The sequence below is a fragment of the Panthera tigris genome, chromosome B3, assembly GCF_018350195.1.
Source record: "Panthera tigris isolate Pti1 chromosome B3, P.tigris_Pti1_mat1.1, whole genome shotgun sequence".
Taxonomy (NCBI): Eukaryota; Metazoa; Chordata; class Mammalia; order Carnivora; family Felidae; genus Panthera; species Panthera tigris.
Window position 1 is genome coordinate 4,702,750 of NC_056665.1, and position 27,259 is coordinate 4,730,008.

The window sequence follows — 27,259 nt, forward strand, 5'->3', positions numbered from 1 at the left end:
GTGAGAGGCGAAGACATAAACAAGAGAAACATTTTTCCTGTGTCACATGGAATCTGCGCTGTCACAGCAGCCCTGCTCTCCAAAGACACCAGGGCCCAGGCTCTGTCTAACTCGTGGCCGCCCCATCCCGAAGGTATTGACCTCATCTCCTTCTAAGTGGGCTCATCCTCCCACCTGTAGTCCGAATGGCATGGAGCAAGACTGAAACGTACTGGGGACGTAGACGACGAGCCCTTTCGTCTAAGGCTGCAGACTTGGGGCCGACCAACTGTTCTCGTAAGCCCGGTTTTACGGGAATATAGCCCGTCTCACTCACTCGTTGCCTAATGGCGGCTTTCAAACTACAAGGACAGAGTTGAGCAGAAGCAACAGAGATACTCTGGACCACAAAACCTAAAATGTTTACCATCTGGCCCTTTAAGAAAAAGTTTGTTGAGGGGCACGTGGGTGGCTGAGTCGGTTAAGCATCCAACTTTGGCTCAGGTCGTGATCTCGTGGTTCCGGGTTCGAGCCCCACATCAGACTCTGTGCTGACAGTGTGGAGCCCACTTGGATCCTCTGTCTCCCTCTCTCTCTCTGCCCCTGCCCCCACTCATGCTCTGTCTGTCTCTCTCTCAAAAGTAAACATTGAAAACATTTTTAAAAAGAAGAAAAAGAAAAAGTTTGCTGACCTCTTCTCTAAGAGCAAGATCCGGAGGCTGCCTACTTAACCACAGGCTGTTGACTGGACCTTAGTCACATGGCCACACTGAGCTGCAAGGAAGGCTGGGAAATGTAGTCTTTATGCTAGGTGGCCATTTGCCCAGCAAGGCTTAGTTATTACTAAAGGAAAAAGGGGGAGAATAACTTTGGGAGGACAACCAGCTATCTTGCCTATGCTGGGTCATGGGACCTACTCATTTACCATCATGTTGGTTTCCTGGGTCATCTCTGCCTGCCTTCCTCATTGGGATGTTTTGTGCAGCAGAACCAGATTTCCGTTCAAGAGCTGACTTTCCTCTCAGAGTCTGCTTCCTGAACGCCCTTACCTTCACGTGCCTGGCTGTGCTGCCTCCCCTTCGCTTCGAGTCACAAAGTCTCTGCAGGCATGGTTCCTCCTGCTTCACTGCTCCACATCTTTGACAGAACTTGGTCCAAAGCAGCAATATCCAGGGTGCCCGGCCGGCTCAGTCGGTAGAGCGTGCAACTCTTGATCTCGGGGTTGGAAATTTGAGCCCCACATTGGGTGTAGAGATTACTTAAAAATAAAAATCTTGGGGCGCCTGGGTGGCTTGGTCGGTTAAGTGTCCGACTTCGGCTCGGGTCGTGATCTCACGGTCTGTGAGTTCGAGCCCCGCGTCGGGCTCTGTGCTGACAGCTCAGAGCCTGGAGCCTGTTTCAGATTCTGTGTCTCCCTCTCTCTCTGCTCCTCCCCTGTTCACGCTCTGTCTCTCTGTCTCAAAAATAAATAAACGTTAAAAAAAATTTAAAAAAAAAATCTTAAAAAATGTAAATAAAAGCAGCAATTCTGTTCCCCTCTGGGGATGGAAATCATCCTCCAGGCAAGTTAGGAACTTGTTGCACCCTTGATGGTGCATAAGTAGGAGCCCTAGCAGATGTCCCAATGGGTAAGGTCCCGCCCACCCCATTCCTATCCTATTTCTGGTCCCACTAGTGCTTTGGGATGGGACTTTCTCTATTGTCTCCTTCCATGACATTTCACCCTCGACATGCAAGCCCTCGGCCTCGAGGGTTTCTGAAGCAGGCACGTGTAGCTTCTTAACCCTCTCCTAATAGATCCGTCGCTTTTAAATACCCTCTCCCTGGGCCACATCCAATCTCTACTCCCATCACATCATCTCGGTTACGCCCATGAGATCATGTTTATCAGCTGTGTTCTGGCTTCAATCTGGAACTTGCTCATGACTCAGGCATTGTCTGCATTTGAGTGCAGAACAGCTAAGAATCGGGTCTGGGGCAAATTTTGAAAGCATTATGTGCTATGTGAGCTTGCCATCTTCAAACAGTTGAAGAGCTGCCATGGAAAAGGGATTAGAACACTTCTATCAGGTTTCTGTAAGATTTGACTTTTTAAAACCAACTAGCGGGGTGCCTGGGTGGCTCAGTTAGTTACGCATCCAACTTCAGCTCAGGTCATGCTCTCACAGTTCATGGGTTTGAGCCCCACGTCGAGCTCTGTGCTGACGTCTTGGAGCCTGGAGCCTGCTAAGGATTCTGTCTCCCTCTTTCTCTGCCCCTCCCCCACTCATGCTCTGTCTCTCTCTGTCTCAAAAATAAAAATAAAACATTAGAAATAAAAAGATAAAACCAGTGAGCAAGTATGCCTTTGGTAAATAGATCTAAAATAATAGTTGTTTTAAAAACCCAAGAAAGATACATCCATGAGATGGGACTTGTTCTGAACGGCCCATAATGGCAGGGCTGGGATCAAAGGGAAACACTTTTTGATATAAAATCAAAAAGGATCTGGTAAGAGGTGGAACTGTCCAGTGTGAAATGGGTTGCGTGGACAGGCAGTGAGATTCTGGTTTTGATAGTATTCAAGCTATAATAACCACTGGGCTGCGAGCAGAATGACGACTTTGACCAAGTGGCTGTCCTGGGCAAGAGCCTTCTGATTACAAAGTGAAAAGAACTTTCTCACATCAACCCAGGTTAGACGGGGAGTTTGGTAAAGAATTCAGCTCTCATCAGCTCTGAGGGGAAGTGAGTAGCTGGGCTCTGGGAGGGATGGGAATGAGATCAGCTCCGAGCCAGCCCCACCGTGGTGACTCAGCTCCCAGCTGTTTCTACACTTTCCTGAGAATCTGAAAGGCCATTGGCAAGACTGTGGGTCTGGGTTTCCCAGAGTCACGTGTTCAGCCCTGGTTCAATCAGAGGTGGTTATGAGGGTTGGAGTCTCATGCTTTGAACATAAAATCACGGTGACAGAGGGGCACCTGGGTGGCTCAGTGGGTTGGGTGTCCAACTTTTGATTTCGGCTCAGGTCACGATTTCGAGGTTTGTGGGTTCGAGCCCCTCATCGATCTCTGTGCTGACAGTGCAATGCCTGCTTGGGATTCTCTATCCTCTGTCTCTCTCTCTCTCTGCCTCTCCCCTGCTGGCTCTCCCTCTCTCTCTCTCCAATATAAAAAGAAATTAAAAAAAAATCGTGGTAACAGAGAACATCCATGCAATGGGTATAAAAGTTCTCAGAAAAGTTAGGAGGGCAGACACCCTCAAAGTGATTTTTAGGATCCTGTCCAAAGTCAGGGTTCACTACTTCTGAGTCAAAAGTAATTCCAAGCAGGTGATGTTCTTTCTGTAGCTGGAAAGAGGGCGGGACTAACTCATCTTCCTCTGCAGGCGTGAATGGGAAGTACGGAGAGGGGAAGGGAGAGGTGACAGCAGGGCCGTGGGGAGAAGCGGTGGAAGACGAAGAAATCGCAGCGGTCACCTCAGACTTTCGTGGGCTGCCTGCTGGGAAATGCATCGTCCAGATCAGAGCTGCCCACGGGCTGAATTATAAGCCGTCCTGAACTTCTGTCACTGCGTTGTTAAAATAAACTTCCAAACTTTAGAATAGTTTCAGGTACCTAGAAAGGCTGCACAAATCGTACAGAGCTCCCATCCATCCCGTCGTCTCCCCTCTCGTTAACCAACCTCTCCCATCACAACGGCTCACCGTCACAACTGACGGACTGATGCTAACGTGTTTCCATCTAAACTCCGTACTTGACTTGGCCTTCATGAGTTTTTCTCTAAGGTCATTTGTCGGTTCCAGGATCCCATCCAAGGGCGATTGGCTCCTGGGGCTTCCTTAACAAACCACCACAAACCCGGTGGCTTAAAACAATAGAAACGTATACTCACAGTTCTGGAGGCCGGAGGCCTAAATCAGTAGGGCATGGGCCCTCTGAAGGCTCTGGAAGAATCCTTCCCGCTGCTTCTGGCTTCTGGTGGCTCCAGGTCTTCCTTGGCTCGTCCCCATGGTGGGGGCTGTGTCTTGGCTGATGACTCCAAGCCTCGCTTATATCGTCACACGGACTTCTTGGTGTATTTCAAATTTCCCTCTCCTTTCTCTTATAAAGACACCAGTCATTGAATTTAGGGCCCACCCTAGATTCAGGATAATCTCCTCTCAAGATCGTTAACTTAATTACATCCGTAAGACCCTATTTCCACCTGAGGTCACATTCACAGCTGTTGGGAGTTGAGACTTGGACATATCGTTTGGTGGGGGGGGGGGGGGGGGGGGGACACAATCCACCCACTACAATACCACATTATACCGAGTCACCCCGTCTCCTTAGAGTCCTCGGGACTGTGAGTGTCTCAGACTTTCCTCGCTTCTCGTGACCCTAAGAGTTCTGAGGATTGCTCACTGGTCAGGTGTTTTGTAGACTTTTTTTTTTTTTTTTTTTTTGGCAGTCTCTGTACCCAACGTGAGCCTCGAACTCAAGACCCTGAGATCAAGAGTCTCACACTCTTCCTATGGAGCTAGCCAGGTGCCCCCAACGTAGACTCACTCTCAATTTGAGTTCGTCTGATGGTTTTCTCACGGTTAGATCGGGGTTATAGGCCTTGGGGAGAAAGGCCACAGAGGTAAAGTGTCGCTCTCAACACGACATATCAGGGGTGTATGTTATCACCTTGATTTGTTACTGATGATGTCAACCATGATCACCTGGCTAAGGAAGTGTTTGCCAGGTTTCTCTACAGCAAAGTTACTTTTTTTTCTTTTTAAATTTTTTTAACGTTTATTTATTTTTGAGAGAGAGAGAGAGAGAGCAAGCAGGGGAGGGGCAGAGAGAGAGAGGGAGACACAGAATCCAAAGCAGGCTCCAGGCTCTGAGCTGTGAGCACAGAGCCCAACGTGGGGCTCGAACCCACAAACCAGGAGATCATGACCTGAGCCAAAGTCAGACCCTTGACCTACTGAGCCCTCCAGGAGCCCCCCAGATGCCCCCTCTATAGCAAAGTTCCTTTCTTATTCTATTTCCATTCTGCACTCTTTGCAAGCAAGTCGCTAAGCACCGCCCACACTTACGGGTAGGAGGCTGTGCCCCAGCCCTTGAGAGGGCAGCATCTGCATAAACTATTTGGCATTCTCCTATTGTGTGCCATTTTCCATGCCTTCTCTTATCTGAAAGGCGGGTGTCCTGGATTCCGACCAGAGTCCCATAGCCTTTTCGCACATCTCCTTAGAGATGAGTTTGCAGGACAATCATCCGAGCAGACAATTCTCAGACAAGTTTTCATTAACAGAAACTATTATAGGACGATGCCATTCAAAGCACGGAGTGGTGTGGCCCGCGTCTGTTTATAGGTCTGTAATCATGTAATAGATACTCAAAGTGGCATTCAGAAACTTCATAGCAATTTGACAGAATAATTGCATGTTTGTTGAAGCTAGCAATAAAGAACTGGGGCTTGTATGGCATATGACTTTATTACTATTAACTTTTATTGTCTTTTACGCAAGACTAGTCCAGGGCGGATTGGGGGGTTTGGTCTTTGGCACGGACTGTGGGCCACGCTGTGTGTGTGTGCCTCACGCGGGGTTCGGTGTTCCAGGCTGCTCCCTTCCCCTCACCCAGCTCCCCAGATGTGAGGCAGAGGCCTGGGCCCACTACTGGGCCACTGTCTGGGCCTCGTGGTTTGACCGCCATCCTCCCCCCCCCCCCCCGCTGCCTCCTAGCTCCCGGGCCGGGCCGACAGTCCCTCTGGGCCCCCCTCCCCAACCCAGGGAATAGACGTGCTCCCCGTCTGTGTCAGCTCCACGGCCGGTCCCATCTGGGAGACATCTGTTGTCACCACGCTCTGGGCCTCAGGCCTTTCCGTGAGTGAAGCCCATTCAGTTCGTTTTGCTGGTGGTTGGTCAGGCACACGCAGGGGGCAGCAGGAAGGGGGACGGGAGCCTCACATCCATGAAAGGTTTCCAGTGTAGACCTGTGCTGACATCTCCAAATTAGGTCAATTGTAGCGTCATGTTGGCTGAAAAAGGGTCATTAGACCACCCCACCAGGACTTAATTTAAAATAATATATATCTTAAATGTTGATCGTCATTACACTAAATACAGAAAAGCACAGGATCCGGGGCCCTTAAGGTGGCTCAGTCAAGCGTCCGTCTTCGGCTCAGGTCGTGATCTTACAGTTTGTGGGTTCGAGCCTCACGTCGGGCAATGTGCTGACAGTGTAGAGCCTGCTTGGGATCCTCTCCTCCCTTTCTCTGCCCCTACCTCACTTATGCTCTCTCTCTCTCAAAATAAATACATTTAAAAAAGAAAAATTTAAAAAAAGCACAGAATCTACATATTTCAAGAAACCTAATGTATATATAAAAAAAGAAACCTACTGTACGAAAACATGCAATCACAGTAACATTTTTGATATTAATAAAAACGGCTTTTTAAATTATTCAGTTGGGCTTTAGCTGAAAAATAAATCCTGTCATTATCTTGTGGGTAACCCAATATTACAGTGTATTCTGTGTTAAAATATACGACAGTATAAATCATAATTTTTATAATCCTATTCTGGCATTATTTTCATTTGCCAATGTACTAAGAGCCTCCAACAATGTCATTGGCCAGGCCACCTATGACGCCCTAGAAGTTCTGCGGGAGATCTTTTCCCCTTCCCTCCTCTCAAGGTCATCTTACTGGGAGCCACCTCCTGTCTCTGGCGAGGCTTCCCTTCCCAGCCAACCTTCTCGGAGGTAGATGCCACTTCTTAACTTATCAGAGTCTGGTTTACTGCTGTTCCCTTGTCTAGCTCAGAACCTGGCACATAGTAGGTGTTATGGACTGAATTGTGTTCCCCCCAAATTCATGTGGAAGCTCTTACCTCCGATGTGATGGTATTTGGAGATGGGGCCTCGGGGATTACATAGGGTTAGATGAAGTCGTGAGGACGATGTTCCCATGATGGGATTAGCGCCTTTACAGGAAGAAACACCAGAGAGCTTGTAGGTCTCTCTCTACCTCTCTCTGTGTCTCTCTGTCTGCCAAGTGAGGACACAGTGAGAGGGTGGCCATCTGCAGCCTAGGAAGAGAGACATCACCAGAGACCGGTCGTGCGGGCACCCCGGTCTTGGGCTTCCGGCTTCCAAATCGATGACAAAACAAATTTGTCGTTTGAGCCGCCCCATCTGTGTCGTTTTGTTACGGCAGCCAGAGCTGACTGGTGCAGCCGGTCCGCAGCGTGTATTCTTCGCCCGAGTAAACAAGCAATGCATAATCCTGGAGCACACAGATCGCAGACACAGGCCTCAGTCTTTGCAAGGATCCCTCTCTGCTCCGACGCCCTTAATGTCTAGAGTCTTTTACAAAAGTCCCAGCCCTTTCCAGGCCAGGGACACAAAATCAATGCCAGCTCGGGTTCTTAGTATCTATTTCTTTTTTAAAAAAAATTTTTTTTAAGGTTTATTTATTTTTGAGACAGAGAGACAGAGCATGAATGCGGGAGGGTCAGAGAGAGAGAGGGAGACACAGAATCTGAAACAGGCTCCAGGCTCTGAGTGGTCAGCACAGAGCCTGACGCGGGGCTTGAACTCACGAACTGCGAGATCATGACCCGAGCCAAAGTCAGACGCTTAACCGACTGAGCCACCCAGGCACCCCTTAGTATCTATTTCTTAGCACAAGGACAGCAAAGAGTTCTCTCCCGAAAGGGCACCCCGAGTCTCAGTGGGCTCATCCAGCACCGCACTGATGGGGATTCTGAAGCCCCTTCCGGGTTCAGTGTGGGGAGTGCTGTGATTGATTAGCAATGTCTGTCCAGGCTGTGGAGGGCGCAGGTGGAGGCTTCTGTGCCGAGCTTGACTTACAGCTGCCGCCTGGGATGCAGTTAAGCATGGGCATCTGGTACCAGCCTCGGTGCCTTCTCCAGGCAGAATCTATTTGCAGGCCCAGCCTCAAAGGGCTCCCAGCTTCTGCAGGTGCCCAATGAGGAGGAAGGAGCACAGGGGTGGGGGGAAGGCCTGACGACTAAGGAGACCTTAATTCTGTGCCTGCCCCTCGATCAGAGCAGTGCTGAGGGCACGTGTGAGCACACGTGCATGTGTCCTTAGGGCTCGGGGCACACGCAGGCTCTGGTGCCTCTGAGACAAGTTGCAATTCTTTCGCGTGCGTTCATTCGTGGACTTTCGTGGGCCCAGCCCTGCACTGAATCCCAGGGGAGAGACAGAAGCACGGGGAGCCCCGTGGCCAAGGGGCTTATGGTCTTCCAGGGACATGTGTGCAGGGGTCCCAGGGAAGGAGGGCGGGGTGGGGGGGCCCTCAGGCAGCTCCATGACCCGACGGACAGGCAGGGAAGGGGCTGGGTCTGATATGGGGAAATGGTTCGGTTCCCGTGGGAGGGTGGCCTGTGACAGCTCAGGGGACCTGGGGCAGGGATAAGGGCCTAGACATGGGGTGTGGGGGTCAAGCCAAGGCTCCAGTCTGCAGAACTAAGGGGAAGGACTCAGGCCCTGAGGGCAGCCCGTGGGCGTCCCAAGGAGCAAGGCTAGTGCCCGGTGGAGCACACTCCCTGACAGAGCAGAGCGGCTGCTGCCTCAGGCCAGCGCTGGCTCCAACTGGGAAGCCTGATCGCCAGAGGTGAGTGAGGGAGCGGCGGCCACAGGGACAGGTGCCCCACAGGCCACTCCCCCAAATCTGCTGGGGAAGTGGGAAGTGGGGTAGGAGCGGCAAAGGCAAAAGGGAGAGGGGCAGGGCGTGCTGGGTGACGGGGACACCACAAATGAAGGCTCAGAGGCAGGGAAGACGCATCAGAAGCCCGACCCAGCGGAACAGCAGGATTGGACTGGGGAGAAAAGGCGAGGGGAGGAGGTGAGGACAAGTCCCCCACCCAACTGAGTTCCTTGAATGTTAGCAACCTAGCCGGGAGGTCAAACACAGCTTGTGCAGCCGGATGGCCTGGGTTCAAATCTTGCCTCTTCTTCTTCCTGGCTGTGTCGCTTTGGGCGAGTTACCTAACTTCTCTGGGCCTCTGATTCAGCCACCAGGGATACTAACAGTACCTGACTTCATAAAGTTGTTAAGGCTGAGTTAGGGGGGGCACCTGGGCGGCTCAGGCGGTTAAGTGTCCAACTTCAGCTCAGGGCATGATCTCATGGTTCGTGAGTTTGAGCCCCATATGGGGCTGGCTGCTGTCAGCACGGAGGCTGCTTCGGATCTTCTGTCCCCCTCTCTCTGCCCCTCCCCTGCTTGCTCTCTTTCTCAAAAATACACAAAACATTTAAAAAAAACTAAAAACAAACATAAAAAAGGCTGAGTTAGGATGTATGGAGCACGGGGACCCGGAGTGCTATGTAAACGGTTGTGAGTATTATAATTACGTAAAGTAGCTCATATTACCAATATTTCCCAAATTGTGTTCCATGGGGTCCTCAACTAAGAGATGCTCCCATCAGAAAGGTTCTTAGGGTTGGGTGGAGCTGGTGGAGCGTTCAGCTGGTGGAGCGTTCGATTTTGGCTCAGGCCATGATCTCGCGGTTCGTGAGTTCGAGCCCCACGTCGGGCTCTGTGCCGACAGCCTGTCAACGCAGCGCCCACTTTGGATCCTCTGTCCCCTCTCTCTGCTCCTCCCCCGCTTGCGCTCTCCCCAAAATTTAGAAGACGTCTCCTATCATGTCTATATCAAGCTTCGACGAGTCCACAGTAAAACAGAAACAAACACAAAGTAAAACCTGTCTGACTTTATTCAGCGCCTAGTTTCCCAAGCCTGGCGGATCCTGGAATCTCCTGAACACCTCGTCGGCCAGTGTTTCACGGGACACCAGTTTGGGAAGTGCTGTGGGCAAAGGCGGTGGGGGAGTCTTTGAAAGTAGAGGCAGGGGTTCCCAGGAGAACCCGTCCCTCAGAGGCCAGATTCACGTGCCCAGAGGAGGAAGAGGGAGGGACCCCGTAACAGAAGATGTGAGAGACGCAAGGTGGGAAGACAGAGGCCTGGGTGCTCTTTGGATGTGGAGGGGCGAGACGAGGAGGCAGAGGCGACCCCAAGAATTCACATCTCGGGAGGGAGCAGGAAGGGGGCAAGGACTGGGGAGCATCCTTCACCTCCATACCATCCGGTCTCTGCCCGCCCGCCCCATCGCTCCTTTCCAACTGTGTGACTGAGGCGACTCTAAGCCCTGTGGCTCCCCCAGAGGGCCGAAGACGTGCCGTCCCGGCTACGCACAGGTCGTGTGGTTGTAAAATCGACAGCAGGTGTCCAGGGCCCCGCGGCTGACCTCTGCGCTGGTGCTGAAAAGAAGCAAAGGCTGCGGTCTGGGCCCCGGGCCAGGCCCTGCTGGCCCCTAAAGGCTGTGCAACCCTAGGGGAGTTGCTCCGTGCCTCTGGTCCCCCTTCGTCCCCAAGTTTGGTCTTCAGGCCCCGCCTCTGCCTCCCCTGGCCACATCGGCCACAGCCATGACATTTCTACCCCTTACCCCGGTGCCAAAGGCACCCCTAAGACACTCAGGTCTTCTGCACCCCGTTACTGCGGGGCCCCGTAGCCCCACGACCCAGGCCTCACCTCCGGAAGGCCTCACAGCAGCACTGGTACACCTCGAAGCTGCTGCTGCTGACGGTTGTGTTCAGGAGGCTCGTGCAGTCAACTTCAGCCCCCCTGGGCACATAGAGGATCCCTGCGCAGGGAAGCCAGCTGCCGGGCAGGGTCTGTGCCCCCCACTCCCCACCCCCAGGGACTTCCGGAGGGCCCAGAGCCTCGGTGTCCGACCCTGGACGGGAGCCGGCTAGAAAATCAGGGCTCTGCCAGGCCTGCACTCACCGGCCACGCAGGCATTCACCAGCGACACACAGGTCCCCGTGCAGAGCGCCCGGAGCACTATCTGTGAGAAGTCGCTCTTCCGCTGGGGGGCCATGGAGGCTGCAAGGGCACGGGAGTGCTTCAGGCCAGGAAGCCATATGCCCCTCTGCCCGGACTCTGCACCTCTGGATGCACCTGCTGGCTCCCCTCCCTCTTCTGGGCGGCCAGAGGGACAGAGGTCGCCCTGCTGACCACTCACGGAGTTTGGGAACCCTCCTTGGCCTGACTTGAGGCTCCAGGTAGCACTCCACAGCTGCCACCCTCAACGGCAGATGTACGAAGAGAACATGAGTTTGGAGTCAGGCCGAGCTGGGATTAAACACGGGCTCAGCCACTTCTGGGGCCATCACTCCATTTCTCCAAGACTCAGTGTCCTACTCTATAAAATGGGATAGTTACACCACCAGGCAGGGGGACCGTGAAGAGCGGACATTTTTGGGGAAAGAGCCGAGAACTGTGCCTTCCTCCCTAGGCCTCTCCAGGGCTGCGTGTCCACCGCGGGTATGGGAGCCTGCGGGCCAAAGCCTCGGGCCAGCACCCCACTTGCTGCTCCTCCCCAGGCCCCTGAGCCGGGGTTGGCCTGCAAGGCCAAGGTGCGAACCCCAAGGTGCCGATCCCTGGCGCAGAGGAGTCACGGGCCGGGAGGAACCCCGACTGCCATCTTGCTCAGGCCCTGCCCTGACCGCGTGGGAGAACTGAGGCCAGAGATCCCCAGGAAGCTGTCTCAGAGCCAGGCCCCCCGCCGCCCAGGTTGCCGGACTCACTCAGGCCTCCCAGCATGATCCCAATGGAGCTGAAGTTGGCGAATCCACAGAGGGCGAACGTCGTGAGGATTTCTGCTCTGACCTGAAAGTACAGGGGATGAGTGAGGAGGGGCTTCCCTTGGCTGGGACGGGGCGCCCCCACACCGCCCTGGCTCCCCGGCCCGAGTTTCACCCACATCCGGTGCGTCTTTGACCTTTGCTGCCCCTCCCGGGGCCTCACACACCGCCTCTATGTCCGTGCAGGCTGCACCACCTGAGAAACAGCCCCCTTTCTGTCACTTCGGTCCCCTTACCTTCATTAATTTTTTTTTAGATGTTTATTTATTTTGAAGGGAGAGACTGAATGTGGGGGAGGGGCAGAGAGAGAAGATCCAAATCAGGCACGGTGCTGACAGCAGAGAACCCGACGCGGGGCTCAAACCCACAACCGTGAGATCGTGACCTGAGCAGAAGTCGGTCCCCTAACAGACTGAGCCACCCAGGTGCCCTCCGGCCCCTTATGTTCATTGCCAGCCTTTCCTGGTATGATGCAGGCTCGCCCTGCCCTCTCGCTTTGGCCCCACTGAGCTCTGTGCCCTGGGGGGCGCTGGGTGAATGGCCCTTCCCAACACTGCAGACTTGACTTGGGCTCTGAGACTTAGAGACACCGGAGCACGGCCTGCTGAAGCCAGTGAGGACCTGGGAGCCCAGCCAGCGCGGGCTCCAGGCTTGTCCCCACCTATGACCGGATTAAGCAAGTCAACAGCCTCTTTCAGTTTTCGCGTCTCATCGCGTCTCGGCCTTTTGGCTAAGATCAAGTGCAGTTTTCGCGTCTCCATCTGGAATGTGGGAATCATAGCACCCGCCTGGAAGGCTGTCAGGAGGGTCACACACCGCATGGGAAGTACCAGGCAGACACTAGGTAGTTAAGCAAAGTAATTCTTCCTCCCTTCCCACGTAAACAGTTAATTTCCCAGAAAGAGATGTTAAGACCCAAGTGGAACAGTTTAGAATAAAAAAAAAATTGGGGCGCCTGGGTGGCTCAGTCGGTTAAGCGTCCGACTTCGGCTCAGGTCACGATCTCGCGGTCTGCGAGTTCGAGCCCCGCGTCGGGCTCTGGGCTGACGGCTCGGAGCCTGGAGCCTGTTTCCGATTCTGTGTCTCCCTCTCTCTCTGCCCCTCCCCCGTTCATGCTGTGTCTCTCTCTGTCTCAAAAATAAATAAACATTAAAAAAAAATTAAAAAAAAATTGGCTTACACCATACCTCATGCCACATTAAAAAAAAAATCATTTCTAGAGCACTGAAGCAGACAAATACTGGTATTTCAAACATCAAATAATAGAAAATAGAAGAAGATAATAACTATACTTACGAGGGTGGTAGCGTTATAACTCATTTTGGACAGGAGCAAAACTGAGGCTCAGAGAGGGTAAGTAACTGCGGAAGTTCACACAGCATGAAGGTAGCTGTGTCAGAGTTGGAATTCAGTTCTGTCTGACTGCAAAAGTTACGCTTTTAAATATTTCACCATAATGTTTCAGGAATTTAACACTTCCCAGATTTCTGGAATGGAGATACCTTTCTAAGTTTAGAAGTAATGGAAGAAATCACAAAGGAAAAGATTTGTTGTAAAATCTGTTACAAGAAAAATCCCTGAATACAAGACGAAGGGGGAGGAAAGACTGGGGAAAATATGTGTATAAAACACATTAGAAAAAGATTTAAAAAAAAAGAAAAAAGAAAAAGGTTAATGTCTTTATAACGTAATTTATACAAATTGATGGAAAAATATTAAGGTTCCTGCATCCTGCTTGCTCACCTACAATCACCCTCTATCCAGCAGCCTGTGTAATCTTAAGATGTAAAATGTCAAATCTTCAGGAACTTTCGACTACTCCTCAGCCTATGCCAGTCTCTTCTACGATTACCACCTGCTCTAGCTGTGCCTCTCTCCGTTCAATTTTCCAAACAAGTGTTTTTCAACCTCAGGGCCTTTGCACATGCCTTTTCTTTGCCTGGAATATTCTTCCCAGCTTCACCTGGCCCCTTCTCCACCCTCCAAGTCTTGGCCTAACTGCCACGCCTCAGGGGGGCCTTTTGCGACTCGCCCAGCCGAGGAAGACCCCTTTGTTTCCTCTTCTTGTTTTCTTCATAGAACTTAACACAAAGACCTTATTTTACTTTTTATTCCTTTGCTTTCTTGTTCTTTTCACTCGATGTAAGTTCCATGACACTGGGGACCATATCTGTCTAACTCCCCTTCGAATTTCTGGTGCCCAGCAGAGTGCCTGGCACCTTAGAGGTCTCAACAAACACTTGCGAAAGGAAAGAAGTTCATCAAAAAAGATCCTCAAGGAGCATCCCATCCATTATCTCTAGAGGAGAGACTGACACAGGGGTTGAGGACAAGGAGCAAGGAGAAATCTGTACTTTCGATCTCGAACTTTTTTTTTTTTAACTGGAGGCTACATTCCCTTACAATTTAAAACCTAATTTCAAAGACAAGAGAAAGCATTTTGTGTTAAAAGTTCCTAGTAACCCAAGAAACGCCAATTTAAACAACGAGCTGTTATTGGTCCGTTAAAGTGGCACAACTTTTTAATTTTTTCCAAAGGGGCTGCTCGGTGCCGTTTAGCGGTAAAACCAGCGCTCAGGGCACGGCCGGGGGGGCGATTTCAGTTGCCCCCACCCTTTAGGGAAGTTACTGGCAGCAGCCACGGGAGGACTCAGGCCCTGTGATTCAGTCTTCCCGCATCTGGGAAAGCTCCGGAGGAAGTGATCCGAGAGGAGGGAGCAGCTCTGTGCACGCAGCCACTCATCCCAGCACCGCGTAAAATAGCCAAACGATGCAATTAACCCGGAGGGCCCAACGGCAGGGGTCTTGGTGAAATACGTCAGCATACATACGTCACAGATAATGTTTCTGTCAGAAACAGGTGGGGAAAAGCCGGCTACCATACAGGGTGGGTGCTATAATGGCCACTGTGTGGGGGTGCCTGGGTGGCTCAGGGGTGAAGCATCTGACTTCGGCCCAGGTCATGATCTCACAGTTCGTAAGTTCAAGTCCCGCACTGGGTGAGCTTGAGCCCCAGGTGAGCCCCGCCTCTCTCTCCCCCCGCCTCAAAAAATTATATATATAATGGCAACCGTGTAAACTGTCTTAAGAAAAAGAAGAAAATGCATAAAACAACACTAGCTGTTATTTTTGGATGGCGAGGTGACAGGTGACTGTTTTATTCTCAGTGATGCCACAGAGCTTTTATTTGTTTAGAAAGTTTCATTTTATAGAACTTTTAGCCACAGAAAAAGCCAGCCCCTGAACTGAATCCGATAGAATGGCAGTGAACGTGGTGGGGCCTCCCCAGCTCGCTCCCTCTGCTCACTGGACGCGGACGTGTGTCCCTTTGAGGACAGCCGCGGCACAAATGACACCGGTTTCCAGCAGGAGAGGCAAGGCGCAGTGGCTGTCCCGAAGCCACACAGGATGGTGGCCCATCTACAGGGAGATCTTAGATCTCCCCCAACAAGACCCTTTCCTGGGGCACCCTGGGGGGGCTCAGTCGGTTGAGTGTCCGACTCTTGGTTTCGGCTCAGGTCACGATCTCAGGGTTCGTGGGTTCGAGCTTGGGATTCTGTGTCTCTCGCTCTCTCTGCCCCTCCCCTGCTTGTGCTCCCTCTCTGTCTCGAAATACATGAACATTAAAAAAAAGACTGTTTCCTTGCAGCTCAGCCTCCTAAAAGGCTTTCGGGAAGGTGGCAGCGAGGCCTGAAGCCGGCTGGTTGCTCAGGGCAGTAGGGCTGGGAGGCGGGCGTGTCCACCGCCCGTCCGGGAGCCAGGACGGCAGCTGCAGGGGGCTCAGGGAGGGGACCAGGACACTCACGGAGATCCACTGCTTCTTGGTGCCCACCCACTCCTCGACTCCGGCCAGGCGGCGCTGCTTGTACTGGGAGAGCCCCTGATAGGCCACGAACTCGTTCAGGAACAGCTTGATCCCCAGCAGCTCGGCCACCACCGGGCAGTCCTCCCAGGTCACACCCATCAAGAAGGCCACGGGCCGCAGGACATAGGAGCAGATGAGCTGAGTGAGGCACAGGGACAAGGGCGGCTGCCATGACCGGGGCTGGCCTGGGCTCTGCTGGGTGTCCACCCACTGGCGCCCACGCCCCTGCCCCCGGGGCGCCCCTCGCGGGCCAAGCGGGCAGCACAGCTATACCTGGAAGCTGAGCTCCTGGACGCCCACCATGGCTCCCAGCCAGGACAGGGCCGCGTTGACGAAGGCCAGCAACGCCAGGAAGGCGATCAGGTTGGCTCCGATGTTGGCAACCAGCTTCACGGAGACAGCAGCCCCACTGCTGGCTGCTTCTAAGAGGTTCTGAGCGTCTCTGTTTGGGGACCACGAACTGTCGTGATTAGCCTGTCCCCACAAACAGTGGGGCTTCTCATCCTATGGGCTCAGAGAGGAAGCTTGGACGAAGCACTTCAGAGCCCAGGGTCCTTGTCTTTGTTCTGAGACCCTGGGGCGGGGGAGGGAGTGAGAAGGTGCTGATGGGGGGATGGGGGAGGGGGGAGAAGGCGCCGAACCCGGGGTTAGGATGAGACCCCGGCTGCCCACAACGTGCTGTGTCCACAGGCGGGAGCCACCAGCCACGTGTGGCTCAGAGCACTTGGAAGGAGCCTGGCCAGCGCTGAGCTGTGTTGTAAGTATAAAGCAGGGGCACCTGGGTGGCTCAGTCGGTTAAGCGGCCGACTTCGGCTCAGGTCATGATCTCACGGTCTGTGAGTTCGAGCCCCGCGTCGGGCTCTGTGCCGACAGCTGGGAGCCTGGAGCCTACTTCCGATTCTGCGTCTCCCTCTCTCTCTGCCCCTCCCCCACTCATGCTCTGTCTCTCTCTGTCAAAAATAAAATAAACATTAGAAAAAATTTTAAAAAAAAGCACATGCCAGATTTCAGAGAATAAGTACAAAAAAAAGAACATGAAGTCACTCATTAATGATGTTTTATATTGACTACATGTTGAAATGACAATATTTGGGGCACGTTGGGTTAAAAAATATTTTATTAAGGGGCACCCGGGTGGGCTCAGTGAGTTAAGTGTCTGACTCTTGATCTCAGCTCAGGTGTCGATCTCAGGGTTGTGAATTCAAGCCTCGTGCCGGGCGTGAAGACTGCTCAAAAACTTGTCGTTAAAATCACCTGTTTCTTTTGACTTTTGTTTATTTGTTTTTTAAAAAATTTTTAATGTTTATTTTCGGGAGAGAGAAAGAGAGAGACAGAGCATGAGCAGGGGAGGGGCAGAGAGGGAGGGAGACACAGAATCGGAAGCAGACTCCAGGCTCCCAGCTGTCGGCACAGAGCCCGACGCGGGGCTCGAACCCATGAACTGCGAGATCATGACCTGAGCCGAAGTCGGACACGTAACTGACTGAGCAATACCCAGCAGCAATCCCAGGCTGCTCTGTTTGATGAGCCGGTGGTTTCCCGCTGGTCCCAGACTGGAAATTGAGACGCAGGACGCGCAGGGCAGCAGTGGGGAGGGCCCCGGGGGTTGGGCGGAGAGGCCGCTGCTGCCCCACGCCTCTGCTCCTGCTTCCCTCCCAGCCTCTCCCCTCAGCCTCCCCCACCCCTGCTCCCTGCCTCCCCTTCCTGACCCCCCTCACCCCATCCCTCCCACAGCCCCCTCCGCAGGCCGCCCTCAGGCTGTGCTCACCCGCCGGTCAGTTTCACCCCTTCCAGGCTCCTAAACTTGGACTCCTCCACCTCGGGATAGACCAGCTTGGAGAGGGCCAGCGCACAAGGGGCGGCCATGACCGAGGCAGCAATCAGGGAGGCAGCATCGATCTGCAGGATTGAGAATGGGGCTTTTGGGGTTAAGTGTCCCACTTGCGCTCAGGTCACGATCTCATGGTTAGTGCGTTCCAGCCCCACGTGGGTCCAGCTCAGTGCTGTCAGCTGGGGGCGCCTGGAGCCTGCTTCAGATTCTGTCTCCCTCTCTCTTGCTCCCTCCCCAGCTTGCTCTCTCTCTCTCTCTCTCTCTCTCTCTCGCTCAAAAATAAAAACATTGTTAGAATTAATAAAATGAGTGCTTTGCGCAGAGAGAGAGAGAGAAAGAGAGAGAATGGGGCTTAGGAGGAGACAGAGGAAATGTCCCTGCCAGGAGTGCAGCCCAGGCCAGCAGAGGGCATGTGTACCCTGCCCCACTGTCTGTCATCATCGTCAGTGCTGCTGTCATCGTTACTGACAGTGTAAGGGGTCACAGGCTGTGTGTACAGAACCTCGTGTTTCCCGCTAGGACCTCTAGAAGTGGTATCCCACAGCACAGAAAGGAAACTGAGTCCCCACGAGATTAAACGTAACCTGCCCCAGACGAAGACGGAGAAGGACCCTGTCTTCGGCTCCAGGCTCCAAGTTCTTCCTTCCCTCCTAGGCTGTCTCCCTTTGACCACTCATCTGAGGGCCGGTCCTCCCTTGGCTGAGGGGTTTGTGATGGTTTCAGACAAAGCTCACAGAAGGAGAGTCGGGATGGATCCACGAGGCGACCTACTTTGACCTCCTGGTATAAGAATGTCCTTATTTACTGTGAAGAAAATGCTTCCTGTGACGGGGAGCTCACCACTTCGAGGCAGCCCATCACACCCACTCCTGTGGTCGGAGAGCTCTTAGGAAATCTGCCTACTACAACAGCCACTTTTTGGTCCTCGCTGTGGCCTCAAACCCTCTGCTCCCCTGTTCCCTTCCCCCAGAGTTAGATGGGACATTTCCCCAACACGGTATTATTTACCAAGTGAAAAGACTGGAGCCAACCCAAACATCTAACGACAACAGAATGGCTAAGCATTGTCAAGCTGCCATTGAAAACGAAGGTTACCAAGGCTTTGCAATAACACGGGGAGATGCCCACAAAATGGCATACAGAGCATAACCACACGATGGGGGGGGGGGGGGACCAAAACCTTCCACAACTATGCATGAAAAGATCAGCAAGAGACACGCCAAAATTGTCGGCCAGTTGTCTGTCCCTGGCTAGTGGGGCCGTGATGATTTTCTCTGCTTTTTGCTTTTTGGCGTATGTCTACATGTCCACAACACTACATATTGCTTTTATAAACACAAAAGGAAAATAGACTTCTTCTCCTTAAAGTTTATAACAAAATCACCTGTAGTTCCTTAATTGTACATAAAAAGGGGGGAAAAGGAGTTAAGTTGAAGCTACATGTCCAGGCTAATAAAAGCAGAGGAGAAGAAACCCACAGAAGTGCCAGCAAGGGATGAGGAACCAGGCCTGTGAGACCCTCTAAGGCTCTGTGATGTCTGTCCTTCTGCCTGTGGTTTTAAACCCCTTTGTTTCTTTCCCAGCGGGGAGTGGAAACGTCTTAAGAGGAGTATGGGCACCGACCCCCGCTCCCCCTGCGCACACCCGGTCACAGGCCCTGCTCCTCATGGGAAGGGGCCGGCCTCGGGACAGACGTCCTCTCTGGATGTTTCTGGCTGGGCTTTGGGAGGTCGCTGGCCTCCCCGGGGCTGCTCAGACCCACTGGGGACTGTACCATACCTGGAATCTTGGGGTTTTCCCTCCCCCTTCCTCCACCTCGGAGGTCACGTCTAGTTTGCCAACCTGAGCGGGAACGCGTCCTGCAATGTCACATTCCTGGACACCGTCCCAGCGGGCCGGTCACGGCCACAGCCTCACGTGCTCCGGCTGCTCATCTCAGCTTGGAAAGGACTGAGTTTGGCCCAGGCCGGCCTCCCCGGGGCACTGGGTCGGTCCACACTGGCTGTGACACCCCCATTCCCCAAGGAAAGCCATCCCAGGGCCCGCTCCCGCCCACTGGTTTCCTCTCTTTACCCAAAGGCATCCCAGGGGGACAGAGATAGAGGGTAGGGGTCCTCCCTTTGAATTTTCAAAAACACCTTTACTGAGGGAAGAAAAAAATCCACACAACTCTACGGCATACAATGGGCCAGTTTCAGGTTAGATTTCTGACCCTAATCTGTCAGAGAAAGAACTACCACCTTTTCCACACTGTGCCGTTTTCTATTATTGCGTTTATTTATTTTTTAATTTTTTAATGTTTATTTGTTTTTGAGATGGAGATTGACAGAGCGTGAGCAGGGGAGGGGCAGAGAGAGCGGGAGACACAGGATCCGAAGCAGGCTCCGGGCTCCGAGCTATCCGCGCAGAGCCCGACGCAGGGCTTGAACTCACGAACTGTAAGATCACGACCTGAGCTGAAGTTGGATGCTCGACCGACTGGGCCACCCAGGTGCCCCCCGCCCCGCTTTAACAAAAATTTTTTTTTTGTAATCTATTATTGCATTTAATTCTTAAACTGCTGTGAGGTAGGCAATAGTCCTGCCCACTTGACAGATGTGGAAGTCACGTAGCTCACGCTCACTTGGCCGGGCTCAGAACCTCACAGACACGGCCCCAGGGGCCCCCACTCTTGCACAGTCAATTGAGGAATATCAGTGGCTGATCCCCTCAACATCACCCTGCCCAGCCTGTGTTCACAGCGCCTCTCACAGGGGTCCCTGGGCCAAAGAGGGGTGGGTGGAGAGGCCAGCTCCTGCGGTTGGTGGAGAGGGCTGGGGCCTCCTTTAGAGCTTTGGGGAACTATGGTGAGAAAGGAGATTTATATGGAGGTCGCAGTGAACAGACTCAGTGAGCCCGGGACCTCGGAGCAGGGGAGAAGGTCTAGACCAGTGTTGCCCAGTACAAATATAATGAGAACCAGGTCTCGTCTTAAATTCTCTAGTAGCCAATTAAAAAAGTAAAGAGAGGGGCGCCTGGGCGGCTCAGTCAGTTAGGCCTCCGATTCCCGATTTGGGCTCAGGTCATGATCACTCACTTTGTAGGACTGAGCCCCCAGTCGAGCTCTGTGCTGCCAGTGAGGAGTCTGCTTGGGATTCTCTCTCTCCCTCCCTCCCTCCCTCCCTCTCTCTGCCCTTGCCCCACTCATGCTGTCTCTCAAAATAAATAAATAAACAAATAAATTTTTAAAAAGTAAAGAGAAGGAGGGGCGCCTGGGTGGCTCAGTCGGTTGAGTGTCCGACTTCGGCTCAGGTCATGATCTCGTGGTCTGTGAGTTCGAGCCCCACATCAGGCTCTGTGCTGACAGCTCAGAGCCTGGAGCCTGTTTCGGATTCTGTGTCTCCCTCTCTCTCTCTGCCCCTCCCCTGTTCATGCTCTGTCTCTCTCTGTCTCAAAAACAAATAAAACATTAAAAAAAAAAATTAAAAAAAAAAAAGTAAAGAGAAGGGGCACCTGGGTGGCTCAGTCGGTTGAGTGTCCGACTTCCGCTCAGGTCATGATCTCACAGTTCGTGGGTTCAAGCCCCGCGTCGGGCTCTGTGCTGACAGCTCAGAGCCTGGAGCCTGCTTCCAATTCTGTGCCTCCCTCTCTCTCTGCCTCTCCCCTGCTCGCGCTCTGTCTCTGTCTCTCTCTCAAAAATAAACATTAAAAAATAAAAATAATAAATAAATAACAAATAAAAAGTAAAGAGAAACAGGTAAAATCATTTTTGGTCATGGATTTTACGTAACCCAACATATCCAAAACATTATCTTTCCACTCATGTAATCCATATAAAAGTAATAAAATGAATCCATTTTTCTCCCCTGCTGAGTCTCACAGCACATCTCGTTTCAGACCAGCCACATTTCAAGGGCTCAGTGCCCACGTGTGGCTAGTGGGGACTGCATCGGACGGCGCCGGTCTAGAAACATCCAATAGGAGGGAAGCGGGGCAAAGGGAGCCGGAAGTTGAGCAACAAAGAGAAACAAGGAATGGGCAAGAGGGATCTTTGTGGAATTCAGGGGCTGAGGGCAGAGGAGCGTCCTGGGGGAGAGAGAAAAAGGAGCGGGGAGGCGGGGCTGTGGGAGTGTCCTGGGGCCGCTGCAGTGACGGCCAAGAGCCAGGTGGGGGCAGAAGAGAGCTTCGCTGACCCCAGACTAAAGGCCCTTCGGGAGCAGGGAGGGAAGGAGGGTTGGGTGCTTTTCACCTGGGCCAGGGATGGGTCCTGAGGCTTCCGCTTCAGAGGCTTGGGGACCCTGGTGGCCTCTGCACAGTCTGCTGAGCTAAAGGGAAGTGGGCACCCGGGTCCGTTCAAGGGGAGGCGCGACTGCCTGGGGCTTGGGCCCGAACTCTGGCCCCGAGACAGGGAAGGAACCGAAGCCGAGGTGCAAGGCAGACGGTGGAAAAGGAGAGTTCTTGCAGTATTTTAATCTGAAGTAATGGCGGCAAGGCTCTTGCAGTGGCAAGAATACCATTCTTTTAACCGGCTGTGGAACCCAGAGCAACGTCAAGGTCCTTAAAAAGGCCCCAAGTCCTGACAGGGCATCCCCTCCCCCAACATGCCGCCAGGAAAAAAAATTTCAGGAACAAAGTCTTGAGTTTCCATTTTGGAAATCTCAAATTCCTTCAGAAATCAGGGGCGCCTGGGTGGCTCAGTCGGTTGAGCATCCGACTCTCGATTTCGGCTCAGGTCATGATCTCACACGTTTTGGGTTCGAGCCCCACGTCTGGCTCTGTGCTGACAGTGTGGAGCCTGCTTGAGATCCTCTCGCGCTCTCTGCCCCTCCCCCGCTTCCTCTCTCTCTGTCTCTCTCAAAATAAATAAACTTAAAAAAAAAAAATAAAAAACAAATAACATTCTGAAATCAATCCGGGGTGGTGGTGGGGCACCAGCCGGGATGGGTTCTCTCTAGGCCTTGGCGAGACAAGTGTGAACCGGGTGATCTTGAAAATTCTAGATAGGAGGGTTCCAGAAGATCAAAGCCCCAGAGCGCAAGGGGCCTTCTGGAAAAGTCACACGGCATCCGCCCTGCCCAGGCAGCCCTGTGGGTATGTGGAGCTCAGCTTACCTACCCCGTGGTCCATGTGTCCTGAGGGAAGGAGGGACTGAGGGCAGGGTGGCTTGTCCCCTTGCCTGCTCCCAGGGGCAGAGGTGAGAGAGACAGGTGGAATTTGCGACCAGAGGAGGGGACAGGGTGGGCTGTCCTAGCCTCCTCCTCTCCCCTGCCCCCTCCACCCCTGCAACACGCAGCATCCCTCAGGAGACCCTGTGGGCAGTGAGAGGTGGGCCTTTGCTCTCCATCCGCAAGAGGAGGCCCACCTCACTCTAGACGCTGAGCCACAGTGCGTGGCCTGGACGAACCTACTCAGCTCATTCCCTTCCTGCTCGGCATCTAGGTCGTTCCTCTCCCTCTTCCTTCCTTCCTTCCTTCCTTTCTTTCTTTCTTTCTTTCTTTCTTTCTTTCTTTCTTTCTCTTTTTTCTTTCTCTTCCTTCCTTTCTTCTCTCTCTTTCTCTTCCTTTCTTTCTCTTCCTTCCTTCCTCTTTCTTCCTCTCTTTTCTTTCTTTCTTTTTTCCTTCTCTCTCTTCCTTCCTTCCTTTCTTCTCTTTCTCTTTCTCTTCCTTTCTTTCTCTTTCTTTCTTTCTCTTCCTTCCTCTTTCTTTCTTTCTTTCTTTCTTTCTTTCTTTCCCTTCCTTCCTTTCTTTCTCCCCCCCTTCCTTCCTTTCTCTCTTTCTTCCTTTCTTTCTTTTCTCTCTCTTTCTCGTTCCTCTCCCTCTTTCTTTCTTTCTTTCTTTCTTTCTTTCTTTCTCTTCCTTCCTTTCTTCTCTTTCTCTTCCTTTCTTTCTCTTCCTTCCTTCCTCTTTCTTCCTCTCTTTTCTTTCTTTCTTTTTTCCTTCTCTCTCTTCCTTCCTTCCTTCTCTTTCTCTTTCTCTTCCTTTCTTTCTCTTTCTTTCTCTTCCTTCCTCTTTCTTTCTTTCTTTCTTTCTTTCTTTCTTTCTTTCTTTCCCTTCCTTCCTTTCTCCCCCCCTTCCTTCCTTTCTCTCTTTCTTCCTTTCTTTCTTTTCTCTCTCTTTCTCTCTTTCATTCATTCTTTCTTTCCTTTTTTTTTTTTTTTTAAATTTAACATTTATTTTATTTTTGAGAGACAGAGAGAGACAGAGCGTGAGCAGGCTAAGGGCAGAGAGAGAGGGAGACACAGAATCTGATGCAGGCTCCAGGCTCTGAGCTGTCAGCACAGAGCCCAATGCGGGGCTAGAACCCACGAACCATAAGATCATGACCTGAGCCGAAGTCGGGTGCTTAATGCCACCCAGGTGTTGTTGTGGTTATTACAAATAATGTTGGAGTTTGGCCTTTTTTGACCGCTTGGGAAAGCATTTCTGTATCGTAATATTCCTAACTGGATCAAAGGGAAAGAGGTTTTTTGTTTTTTTATTTTTTTCAACATTTATTTATTTGTTTGTTTGTTTGTTTTGAGAGACAGAGCACAAGCAGGGGAGGAGAAGAGAGAGCGAGGGAGACACAGAATCCAAAGCAGAGTCCAGGCTCTGAGGTGTCAGCACACAGCCTCATGTAGGGCTCAAACCCACAGACTATAAGATCATGACCTGAGCTGGAGTCAGACACTTAACTGACTGAGCCACCCAGGCGCCCCGGGAAAGAGTATTTTTAAACTGACTGATAGATGTTCTCCCAAAAGGTTACAGCAAATTACGCTCCCATCAAGAGTGTCCCATTGTGAGGCATGTAAAATATTGCGTATCTTATGATGGTTTTATTTTCTTTGACTATCAGTGAGCTGGAATACCTTTTTATGATTTATGAACTGTTTTTGCCTGATCCATCATTTAAACTTTTTAAAAACTGTGACTTTCACCATACAGACGTTTTTCATTTTTACCAGTAGCTCTGTCAACCTTTTCCTTTATACCTACTGGGTTTCATGTCATGTTCAGAATTTTGCAAGAAAAAAGGCAAACTGCAGAAAAGCATGGGTAGAATTACCTCATTTTTAGTAGAAAAGAAGGCAAGCATGTGTGTATTCAGGTATCTATACTTAAATGACTACACAGAAAGATCTGGAATGATGTATTCTAAGTCGGTGGTTCTCAAATTGAGCATCAGAGCCATGTGGAAGGCTTGTCATTATACAGGACATGGGGCCCCTTCCCCAGTGTTTCTGGTTCAGCAGGTCTGGAGTGGGGCCCAAGAATTTGCATTTCTAACAAGTTCCCAGTTAGAGAACTGCTAATCTGCTTATCTAGTAAAAGCAGCTCACCATGAGAAGTGGGTTTGAAGTTCTCTTTTTACTTTCTTCACTTCTGTAAGAAGCAAGAATTTTCTTTGATATTTAAGAAAAAAATTAAGATCTTTAAAGATTTGCATGTGAGGGGCACCTGGGTGGCTGAGTCAGTTAAGCGTCCGACTCTTGGTTTCGGCCCAGGTCACGATCTCATAGTTTCATGAGTTTGAGCCCCGATGCTCTGACAGTGCGAGCCTGCTTGGGAGTCTCTCTCTCTCTCTCTCTCTCTCTCTCTCCCTCCCTCCCTCCCTCCCTCCCTCTCTCTCTCTGCCACCCTTCCACTAGTGCTGTCTTTGTCTCTCTCAAAAATAAATAAATAAAGTAAAACTTAAAAAAAAAAAAAAAAGATTTGCTTGGGGCGTTTGGATGGCTCAGTCGGTTGAGCATCTGACTTTGGCTCAGGTCATGATCTCACCGTTTGTGAGTTTGAGTCCTGCGTCGGGCTCTGTGCGGACAGCTCAGAGCCTGGAGCCTGCTTTGGATTCTGGGTCTCCCTCTCTCTCTCTCTCTCCCCCTCCCCCACTTGTGCGCGTGCGCGCGCTCTCTCTCTCTCTCTCTCTCAAAAATAAATAAACATTTAAAAAAATTTTAAAAAAATATTTGCATGTGAAAGCACACGTAAGTACAGGCCGTTTAACAAATGCAGAGCATTATTACCAGGCACTTTGTAGGGGACACATTTGAAGATTCGCTCTGCTTGCCACACAGTATTGGGGTTGGTGTAAAGGCTCCAGTCGCACCACTGGAATTTGACCTAGAAATGTATTGCATTCGAGAGCTGCACAAGCAATAATTTAGGAGCAGAGGAAGGGGCTCATATCCAGGAAGGGTGTGGGGAAGCGGAGGGCGGGAGAGTAGGACACATCTCCAGGGACAGCCCAGGTGAGGGACAGTGTATACAAGCCTCAGAGTCAGACAGACGTGAGTTCAGATCCTGGCTTGGGCATCTCACTTATTCTCTGAGCCTCAATTTCCTCCTCTGTAAAATGGGGATGTTCCGATACCTAGCGCTGTGCCTGGCACATGAGAGGGGCTCAGCAGGTGCCACACCGGGAATCCTCACCCCCACTGGCCGCACGAGAAGCTGAATGGCCCAGCCCGCCTGGCCTGCCTTAGTCAGGTGTAGCCTCTCCTGTTGCGTCACAGCCCCCCGGGTTCCGGACACAGACCATGGGAGGAGACTCCAGGTCGCTCTGGCCAGGAGCCGTGTGGGGTGCCCACAAAGGAGGGCTTCAGGTTCTTGAGGTTTTCAGCAAACAAAGGGAGAGGCGAACATACCCCAAAGGAGATATAGGCGCCCAGCAGACTGCCGGCAATGGTGGCATAGCCTCCGGTCATGACGGCGTGGATTTCAGAGCGAGTCATGTCCGCCAAGTAGGGCCGGATCAGCAGAGGAGCCTCGGTCTGCAAAGAGGAAAGGTGTCAGACCACCAGAGCCGGCCCGGGCACCAGGGCGTCCCCCTGCACCCGGGAGTGGGCACGTCACAGTGAGTGCTCAGGCTCCCAGGGGTAGAGATAGCAAGGTGGGGTCAGGACCACGGTCTCTACTTGGCTGGGCCTCCCTGCACCTCAGCATTGGCCCGGCCCTACGGAAAGACCCTTAGGCCTTCCTCTCGGCCTGATGATGCTCCCCCGTGTCAAGTGCCCCCTATGTCCTGGCATCACTAAGCACATCACATTCATCACTCAGGACCTTCTGAGAAACAAATACTCATCCCCGGTTTCCAGGAGAGCAAGCAGAGAATTAGAGAGGCTCAAAGAGGGGAGCCTGGGCAGCTCAGTCAGTTAAGCAGCCGACTCTGGATTTCAGCTTCGGTCATGATCTCACAGTTCATAAAATTGAGCCCCGCATCGGGGCTCCTGCTTGGGATTCTCCCTCTCCCCCTCTCTCTGTCCCCGCCTTGCTCATGGCCCTCTCTCTCCCTGTCTCTCAAAATAAATACACTTAAAAAAACAGTTACTGAGCCCTTACTATGTTCCAGACTGTTCTGTAGAATAGCGATGGGGGTAAACAAGATAAAGCTCCTGTCCTCAAGGAGTTTTTGTCCTGGGTACAACGGAGGAGGGTGAGTTAAGGAAAGAAATGATAACCAACAAGGAACCAAGTAGGTAAACAGTGTATCTTAGATGGCGCTAAGACCTACGGAGATGTGTGCAGGGAATGCCTGATGGTTGGCGGGTACTTAATAGTGAGTAATAAGCAAAGATCTTCCCAAGGAGGTGACTTTGGAGTTGAGACCGCAGGTGCCGACTGTTGGGTTTGGTAGAACAGCATCGCAGGCAGAGTGAACGGCGAGCGTCCTGGGGCCGATCTGACACTGGCAATTTTGAGGACTTGTGAGCGGACCCAGGCTGTGCCTGCCCCACAGGGGGTGTGGGGCGGGACTCCACACGGAGGAGGAGGGGGAAGGCGGGTGAGCCAGGCCAGGGAGTGGACTTGGCTACAAAGAAGTGACATGATCTGGTTTGTGGTTTGGGTTTGTTTTTTGTTTTAAAGCAGGTTCCACACCCAGCGTGGGGCCTGATGCAAGGGCCTGAGCTGAGATCGAGAATCAGATGCTCAACCAACTGAGCCACCCAGGCACCCTGATCTGGTTTGTGTTTTTATTTAAAAAAAAATTTTTT

General features: G+C 52.0%; 1 protein-coding gene across 1 annotated transcript in view; it reads right to left on the minus strand.

Annotated features, from left to right (window-relative positions):
• Nucleotides 1–9,715: 9,715 nt before the first annotated feature.
• The window catches only part of SLC28A1 (solute carrier family 28 member 1), a 49,255-nt gene continuing 31,711 nt past the window's right edge, over nt 9,716–27,259 (minus strand). The window contains exons 11-18 of the mRNA XM_042987656.1: nt 25,913–26,038; nt 17,248–17,378; nt 15,753–15,921; nt 15,420–15,617; nt 11,558–11,639; nt 10,755–10,853; nt 10,500–10,611; nt 9,716–10,228 (exon numbers count right to left, since the gene is read on the minus strand). Coding sequence (XP_042843590.1) covers nt 10,156–10,228; nt 10,500–10,611; nt 10,755–10,853; nt 11,558–11,639; nt 15,420–15,617; nt 15,753–15,921; nt 17,248–17,378; nt 25,913–26,038 — 990 coding nt within the window. The 3' untranslated portion in view covers nt 9,716–10,155. The remainder of the gene's footprint in view (nt 10,229–10,499; nt 10,612–10,754; nt 10,854–11,557; nt 11,640–15,419; nt 15,618–15,752; nt 15,922–17,247; nt 17,379–25,912; nt 26,039–27,259) is intronic.